This window comes from Mustela erminea, chromosome 5, assembly GCF_009829155.1.
Source record: "Mustela erminea isolate mMusErm1 chromosome 5, mMusErm1.Pri, whole genome shotgun sequence".
Lineage (NCBI taxonomy): Eukaryota > Metazoa > Chordata > Mammalia > Carnivora > Mustelidae > Mustela > Mustela erminea.
Window position 1 is genome coordinate 91,390,436 of NC_045618.1, and position 9,589 is coordinate 91,400,024.

General features: G+C 32.8%; 1 protein-coding gene across 5 annotated transcripts in view; it reads left to right on the forward strand.

Moving 5' to 3' along the window:
- Nucleotides 1-9,367, forward strand: part of LRFN5 (leucine rich repeat and fibronectin type III domain containing 5) — a 241,551-nt gene extending 232,184 nt beyond the window's left edge. The window contains exons 5-7 of one of the 5 annotated variants that reach the window (XR_004285952.1): nt 2,989-3,032; nt 3,411-3,529; nt 8,982-9,367. Coding sequence is in view for 3 of the 5 variants with exons in the window: in XM_032344105.1 (XP_032199996.1) it covers nt 2,989-3,032; nt 7,626-7,646 (65 nt within the window). In the remaining 2 variants the exon portion in view is untranslated. Of the gene's footprint in view, nt 1-2,988; nt 3,033-3,410; nt 3,530-7,428; nt 7,566-7,625; nt 7,678-8,981 lie in introns of those variants that run through there. The other 4 variants (XR_004285953.1, XM_032344105.1, XM_032344106.1 and 1 more) reach the window with 4 other exon arrangements.
- The last annotated feature ends 222 nt before the right edge of the window (nt 9,368-9,589 follow it).

The following is a 9,589-nucleotide window of genomic DNA, read 5'->3' on the forward strand; positions in this document are numbered from 1 at the left end:
ATTAAAAGAAAAATGTATTCCATTTATCTACAGAAATCTCTTTTTATCTTTTCTTGAGAAGTACTTTCTCCTTCATTTTAAAGTACTCACAAAGTACTTACTTCCAAACTAAATTCTATTTTATTTGCTCACATTACTGAAAGGAAACTAAATATTTCATTTAGAAAGGTAAAAAACTAGAGCAGTTATCACAAGATCTACAACAATTGCCTCTTAGTTCTGAATTTTTCCTATTTTTCCCCATTATTCACAATGAGAAGCTTAACAACAATCATTCAAATGCCAATAGTTTATTAAAAATTAAAAAGTACAGAAAGCATAAAGCATCTCATTGAACATAGAATTACAAAGGCAAATGGGGGCATTTTTCAAGGACTGCAGATCTGAACCCACTTTCTTATTGGTATGACAAAATTCCGTTTCTATTTTATGATGCTAAGAAAACAATGTTCTTTGATATTATGCAGAATGAAGACTATCTATTCTCTTTTTCTTGCTCAGTCATCCCTCGTGTTTCACGAAGCGTTCAGACTTTCTTCTTTAATAGTGAATGTGGATGCTTCTGTCTGTAAGTCTTTGTGGTGCTTGGGGAAAGGACCTCAGCACAGAGGTGGGCTGGATAAGAAAAGGATATTTTTCTTATCCTCCATAGTTGATGATGTTAATCATCATCGTTATATAGTCATTATTATTATTTACATTATAACGGTTGTGAATGAAGCATTTTGGGGGAGTCAAATTTAAGGATAAGAAATATCTTATTTTCAAAATTTCATAGAAAAAAGAGAAAGTAACCAAAAGGAATGACTGGGATTTTGTAATAGTTTCAGAGCTCAGTCTTTTCAGATTGTTGAGTCCTTTTCTCCCACACTAGATAAATGTATGCTGGGACTATATATACACTTACTTTTTTCAGATTTGGGGGGTTTTGTTTGTTTTCTTTCAGAAACAAATTAATCATTCTTATAGCAGTACAGAGGATCACTTAATATAGAAAGAACTGTAAAAGTATTACTGTGACTGAGTCTTCCTAAAAATGTGGTATTGTCTGAAGTGTGGGACACAGAAGGTAGCAATTTCTACCTAGGAGTCTATTTAAGTATGAACTTTCCTTGTTAAATAAGGGTAATGTATTTGCAATTTTATCAAATACTACAAGCAGTCAGTATAATAAATAGTGTACCATTGTCTTCTGATTTTGTCAGCTATTTCTCAAAGTCAAAATTTAAGATAGAAAGTTACCATTGGTAAAATATATACATGGTATATACTTATGTATCTATATATGCAATATATAGATACACTAATAGGTATGCTTATCAGATTAATCAGTTAAAATCAGAATTTTGTGTCCTGCAACATAGATTGTAATTGATAGAGCAAAGTTATATTTATATGGGCTAACAACCAGAGAACTTCTCCCAGAATAACTATACAAGCAATACCTCTTAGTTGTATAAGATTACAACAGGAAATAAACTCTCTAGAAGAAATTTATTTTTCTGAACTTCCTGATGATAATGATCTCTACACCTTGTCTAATTTCATTCACTCTTTTCAAATTCACTCATTTTCAAATATGTCCATGAATTTTAAAAATTAAAATTTTTTACTAGGCTTGTAGAAGTATCAATGTTTATGCCATTTCACCTGAGAAAGCAAAATTGACATAAAATTAGGTGACAAATCCATATATATAGACTTTGAGAGTCATTCCTCTCAGTAGACTGAATAGTTTTTCTACTAACTAAACTGCTGGCATTCTGTTTTTTTACAATAAAAGTGCCATGGGGTGAAAGCGTTGGGAAAAAAATTAATTTTTTTTTTCAAATACATTCCGGGAAAGTCATAAAGTCCCTTTCATTTTGTGTTTGGAAGTCGATGTACATTTGATCTTGCCTGAAACAGGAACTAGATAGATATTGTGATTCTGCTCAGAGTATGTCCAATAAATTATTCAAGTAGCATGAAGGGCTTATGAAATATCTTGTGTTGGCTCTACCATAATGTAGTTTCCTAAACATTTTTTTCTGTATATTGTGAACATGTCTTATTATTGCTTTCATGTAAAACCTAATCTCCAGAGGCCATTAGAAGTTTCTATGAATATTTGTCCTGGAAGCTCTATAAAAAAAGTATTTTGTTCTCATCACACTTACCTGTGAACCCTGAGAATAATTTTTTCCCAACATTTTTTCTTATCATTGTGTTACTTCTTAATGAATACTTGAAAATTTCAAGCAAATACTAGCAGTATTTGCTTGAAAAGTGGACATATTGGAAAAATAGAATGTGTGCTATGCAGGGCTAGGTAATGGTATGAAACATTCATAGCCAACTGGAACATATATATGGACATTTAAATGGCAGAATGGTTGCATATAGAACATTAGTGTTTTATGTGAGGATACTGGGTACTTCATAAAACTTGATATTATTTTGGGGGTTACTGAATAATGATTTTTGTAAATGATTATTTAATACTCTGTGTGTTGAACATAGTGAAGCCATGTTTCCTGTTTTGGTTTCTCTTTTCCTTGGTGTATCTTTCCATATTAATCATATACAGCTCTGTTGTTGAAATGTTAACTTTGAGTAGGGAAAAATGAGTAGAAGCCTGATTCACTTCTTGAACACTTTGAAGAAGAGTACATTCCATAGTAATTACTCACTTCAGCAACTAGAACAATATTTTTAAAATTCTACTTTTATAGTATTATGTATCAGGAAGTAGCCATAGACAACTACAGAGTATTTACAAAAGTCAATTGCAATTTGCCCAAGAACAGGTAAGTAAAAATCAATAAATAAACAAATAAATAAAAGGTCTAGATAATATCTAGATTATCTAGATTATCTAGATAGAAGTCTAGATAATTCTCTGTTAAGACAAATCTTATCAAGATTTCAGTGAGAAGTGTTTTAGGGTCTATTTCTTAAAAATGGAATTTGTGTATTTGCTTATGACACTGAAAATTTTATTCCCAGATGCTTTGCTGACTAATGTTGACCAGATTGTCCAGGAAACACAGGTGAGATTTTTGTTACCTGTCTCATAATACAGCATTAAGTGGGTATATTCTTTTAAAAATAATTTTTTTTTAATTTTCTTGCAAGCTTATGTAACTTCTTGAATCTTCCCATTAAAACTTACTCAGTACTCAGTGGTACAAACTAAAGTTCCTTTTGGTTAAATGAATTTCCAGTTGCTAAATTTAGACATATTTCTGGTTAACTGAACATTTCTGATCCATACTGTAAGAATACAGGGAATACTAATGTGACGTTGGAGTCAGTCTTCTATTCATGCATGATAATAATGTGCGTTTTTTACAAATATTTCCCAGTGTGAAGAAAGTAGCTTGATAAGAATGTATTCATTCCTATCCCTGACCTCTACATCCTAATAGGAGCTGAAATGATACATTATGCCTCCCTGAAAGTGGATGAACAGAAGTGTGTCAGTATTATCCAAAATGAATGAAGCCACTATAAAATGGAGCAAAAGACTACATTTGAAATATTCATGGTATTCCTTTTGTCAGCAACTGATTACTCTTCTCCTTTTTTTTTTTTTTTTTTCCTTTTTGGAAGTTTCAAATGAGTATTTGATTCCTGCATTTTAATTGGATCAGAAAGTGTGTTTCTAGAGCAGAATAGCACTTTAGCAATCTGTTCAAACAGCTGGAAGCATCAGCCATTTGCTCAAGGTTTGGCACAGAAAAAATATTCTGCTTTTAAAAGTTCTAAAAAAGGCCACTGATTTAATTTTTTAGGGGTAAAAGTAGGGTTGTTTTTTTTTTTTTTTAAATATATTTTGTATTTAAAAGATAATAACTTTGACAATCATTCAGCGTTTCCCCTAATGAATTCCACTCCCAAATTAATCACCATAGTTTTCATGCATCATGTCTCTGAGTTCAGGATCCCAATCCCATGTTGCAAAAAATGAACAGATGGCTCACTAGAAACAATCAGTAGCCCAGTGTCTGGCATACACTTTGTGTTCTGTTTTTGTGTACCGAACTGACCTGCGTGAAGGTGCATTGTTTCATCATCACCCAGTGTGTCCCTTTCTCGCTCTGAACCTCTCTTTCTCTCCTGGCCTCTCTCTTTGCCTTTGATTTCTGAAAATTCATTTATCCTGTAACTTTGGACATCTAGCTGTTCTGAAAGAGAGTATCTTTAGAAAGGAATTAGAAAGTAAATGATTGATCTATCAGAGGCACTGTCCAGAATGGTGCTAAATGTTTTATCAAGATTTGGAAGCAGGAAAGTCAATCTAAGTCATTTTTCAACTATCAATTCAAGTATCATGAAACCTCAGTGTGACTATTCTTGGTACTTGGCAAATGATTTCTGCCTTAGCAGACCTATCATTTCTACCCCTCTCAATACAACCAGTGAAGCCCCTTGGAAGAGACTGACCATCGTGCTTGTCTTCTTGTGCCCTTCCCATGGTCAGCAGTTCTTCACCAGGTGTGAGGGGAGTGAGGTGGAGCTTGTGCTTCCAGCTTCCCAGCTCCTTCTTAGGGGGGAGGAAGGGATATAAATTTTTATTTTAAGTTTTTATTTCCACAGGTTGGTAACAAATGTGGCTTCCTAACCAAGGGCAAATATGTTTTCCAAAATTTCGGATGCTGCCCATTGCATTAAATTTAAATTAAAAAAACCTGGGGTGCCGAGGAAGCTCGGTCAGCCAAGCATCCAGCTCTTGGTTTTGTCTCTGGTCATGATCTCTGGGTCCTTAGATTAAGCCCTGTCTTGGGATCTACACTCGGTGGGGAATCTGTTTGTCTCTCTCCCTCCCCCTCTGGTTTTCCCCTGGCTCACTCCTTCTCTCCCTCTTTCTCTCTCTCTCTTTCTCTCTCAAATAAATAAATAAAATATTCTTTCAAAAGTAAGCAAAAAACAAACAAAAAACACCTTACAACACATTTTTGTTTTTAACATAACAAAATATTTCCATGGCAACCTTACTAAATTAATTATACCACAGTCCCTCACATAGAATCAAATTCTAGTAAGAAGGTATACAGAAGACAGAAAGGTTTCATCCAGTTAGTGGTGTAGGTATTCCTCATACTGAGGTATCTGCTAAGATCATTTTTTTCCCTAAGGGTGAAGAATTAATACATTTATTTCATTTCCATTAGTCAGAATATGTCCTATGCCAATTTTTTTCCTTAGGACCTTTCCTGCATGTGTATAGAAATAGAATGAACTTAAAATATTTAATATATCACATATGATCCTTTTATAATAAAATCTTAAAATCCTAATCACACTCAGATGAATTGAGAACAAAGAAGAAACATTAATAATAATAACTGGTGGTAATTATGTGTAAACTGGCACTTATATGTGTTAACCTTATGTTTGAAAAGATTGTTAAATCTGTAAAACAATTCATATGCCATGCTTAGAAATTAAAAATAGGAACAAATGACTAGCTGCATTTTTTTATTTACTTAGAAAAATGAAGGGTGGCAGAGGAAGAGGGGGAGAGAATCTCAAGCAAACTCCCCGCTGAGTGCAGGGTCCAATGGGGGACTCAATCATGATCTGATCCGAAATCAAGAGTCCCACACTTAACTGACTTAACACACTTAACCCAGCTTCCCCTACCTAGTTGCATTTACACTGAAAATTTCTTAAGTACACTTTCTTGAAAAGTATTTGCTACATTCAGACCAACAAAATATGTGTACTGTGTGTGTGTGTGTGTGTGTGTGTATAAGTATGCACAAGAAATATCCCTTAATCTACAATTGCTTGCACTAGCCTTTAAGAAAATAGCTTCCTGATTCTAATGGATTTGACTTCCGGTTATTCTGCATAGTATCAATTAAGGTATTTAAGAAATTTAAAATTTGTCATAAAATCCCTCTACAGGTGCAATAACTATGAAAAGAGACAATTTTTTAAGAGAAACTATTAAGGTATAAATGAATAAAAAGTAATGCTGATTATAAAGAAAGAGCAACATTTAACATAGGGTTAGGAAAAAATATGAAATAAGAGCTAAACAGCAAAGCAAATGTGTATGTATGGTCCAGATATATTTCCAATGTTATTTCCCAGTAAAAATTAATACTATAAAGTATTTGGTTCTATAGCTTTGTTTTTTGCTATGATATTACCTTTAAGTGAAATTTTAAAAAATAAGAGTGATAGAATAGGCACATATACACATATGGAGATAACTTTTAACTATTTTTATAATAATTAAACCCATTTTTGACATTTGCTTGAACATTACAGTAAATCAGTAAAACCTAGAACCATGGTATCAGGAATGACTTTTAGAAATCATTTCCTTCTTTTTTTAGATATCCTAAATAATATAAGAATCGTTTAGAGTTCTTAACTGCATTCAGAGTAAAGACAGTAACAGCATTTTCTCACCATTCATTCAACATCAGGACATTTTTCCTTCTTTTAATATTGGATAGTTTAATTTCCTTTTTTCTTTGTAGTACTGTTAATAAAACTATCTGTCCCCAATATTTGCATACCTTTCACTGTTAAATAAGGACCATTATCAAAACATCCTGAGCCTATCTCAAATTCATTGTAACATTTTAGATAATTGTTATAGTCTGTTTTTTTTCCTTTGTGATTCTCTTGTAATTTGTGTTCATGTTTAGATCTTTATGAAATCATTGTGAGAGTTGTCTATTGATTAGTGAAGTAAAAAGTGTTATTTTGAATATCATATACAACTTCTTATGCAGGTTCACATTATGTCATCATTTCAGTCATAGTTACAGGTTCAGGACAGATGAATTCATACCGCAGTTTCCAAAACTGATTGCTACTTGTCTAGTCTTTGAAATTAACAGCTTTTATAAAAGCCATAATTCCATAGTTTGTTAATAGTTTTTTTTTTTTTTTTTTTAATGTAGGGGTGCCTTTGGCTCAGGTCATGATCCCAGGATCCTGGGATCTGGCAGCATTAGGCTCTCTGCTCAGCGGGGAGCCTGCCTCCCCCTCTCTCCCTGCCTGCCTCTCTGCCTACTTGTGATCTCTGTCAAATAAATAAATAAAATCTTTTAAAAAATAGGTTTTTTTCATGTAACGTAGAAATGAATCTCTTTAAAATATGTAAACTTAAATAATCATTAACTTGACTTTTTTTTTTTTTTTTTTAAGAGAGCTAGAGAGAGCGCAAAGGTGGGAGGGGCTGAGGAAGAGACAGACTCCCTGCTTATCAGGGAGTCCCAGCTGGGGCTGATCCCAGGATCTTGGGATCATAACCTGAGCCAAAGGCACATGCTTAATGACAGAGCAACCCAGGTGCCCCTCATTAACTTGATATTAAAATAGTTTTTTATTCTGGAAGAATTTATTATTTCTAAGGTCAAACTAGTTATATTGTGCACTGTATTTTTCTTCTATTTGCATTTAGTCTTTTCTATATTACAGCTTCCTGAAACTTGAACTTTGGTATAGTACAACTACATCTTTTTTCTGTCAAAAGAAGCATATAATTGGAAATACAAACAGAAATAAACTCATTGTAATGCAATTTCACTGAAATAAGCTATGCTATGAACTCAATAGATAGGAATTTAGGTAGAATCCCATTGTAATTTAAAGTGATGTTACAATGTTTTTCTTAGAACATTCCAGGTAAAGAATGATGATGAGATCTATATTTCAGTCATTTCCAAGGTAATTATTTTTTATAAATACTTTGCACATCTATTATCTATTAAGTTTCCGAACATTGTGTAAATCCTTTGTTTAATAATTTTCAAGGACTATTGTTTGTGCCAAAAGTAACTTCAGCTATTCAGCTAGTCAGATGAAATATTTTCTCCACCCTTACTTTTTTAAAAGATTTTATTTTTAAGTAATCTCTACACCCAATGTAGGGCTCAAGCCCACAACCTGAGATCAAATGTTACAGACTCTACCAACTGTGCCAGCCAGGTGCCCCCAGATGAAATGTTTCTTGAATGAAACATCTCTACAATATTTTTCCTACCTTTATCACATGAAGTTTTTTCTACATCAAATATGTTCTACATCAGCATTTTTATATAGAATATTCTTCCATATTTCATGGTTCATCTGGGCCATGAATTTTATAACCTCCAACTTGTAAACATAATTCTTTTTGAATGGGAAGGGACAAAAATTACTTCTACTTCATATTTATGAAATTCTGTATTTATCAAAAATCATTTTTCATCTCTATTCAAGATGGAATTTATAGACATATCTTAAATCTATGATGTTGAGAATCCACATTAGAGGAAGAATATTTATACAGCTTGATATTTAAATATTTTAAATGGTTTTATATTATTTTATTCAAAATCACATTAACTATGGAATGCCTTTCTTGTAAGTCATTGTCAGTTTACACATTTGTTTCTTCTGTGAGTGAGGAACTAATTTATGAAGAGGAGTAATAGTCTTCACTAACATTTAACGTATAATTACATTTTATAAAATTTCAATATGATACAAAACCCCCAACAAACTATTTGAGAAGTAGAAATCACTTAGATTTTATATGTGATGAACAAAATTGGTCTAATATGATCATAGTTTTAAAGCCAGCATGATTATTTGTTAAAATTTAAATGGCATGCATTAATGAACAAATCATTATTTTATTTTCCTTGAGAATATAAATGTGAAAAACAAAGAAAGGGAAAATGCTGTTCCACAATTTGGCTTTGACTTACTTAACTATTAAGGCTGAATGCATTTAGATTCCTTTTTAAAATGAGATTCTTCTACATATTCAGAATTTGAAGTTACCAAGCAACATTTTAAGAGCCGATGTGCATGTCTAGATGGCTTTTAAGGGTGTATCTTGTATTGTATAGCAATAAACTCCTGCCGGGGTGCTTATAGTTTAGTAACTTCTGAATTACTGGCACAATGGCCTTATTACCTATGTATTTTCTCTTTGTTTCTTTGTTTCTTTTTCTTTCTTTCTTTCTTTCTTCTTTCCTTTTCAGAGGCTGGAGTTAATCTGAAGAGCACTACTTCTTTCTCTCCTGAAAAAAGTTGCCACTGATATTTTTACTGGATAAAATTAAGGCGTTTCAATTCACAAAGGCTCATTGTTGAACTGGTGCCCTAGAAGACATTGTCCACAGGAACCGAAGCAGAAGTCTCTGATGCTGGCACAACTGGCTCGATCAGACCATGGTTCATCCCCTTTAAAAGCCAAAATTTTTGTTTTCTTCTGGCCTACAAGTATTTTTTTTTTTAAAGAAGGAAACAGAAAAGCCTACATTGGCATCGAGTTCTGTATCAGTCCATGTTACATTGCCATCCATGATTTAAGACTGTAGAATCTTGAATAATCTATATCACTTTAACAAATAAATGTTTTACTATGACAGAATTTGTACAGTGCCTGATTTGTGGAAGTATCAATTGCTTCAAGTATGAATGGTGCAATGATGACTGTACGAACTAATAATACTATTTTACATTTATGTAATGCAAAACCTTAAGGAATCAAATTTGCTTTATAATATTGGACCTATTTCTGCCATGAGTAGAGTACACCCACGTCTGTGGGAGAGCAGTGCAGTTATTTTAAAAGTTTTACAGCAAT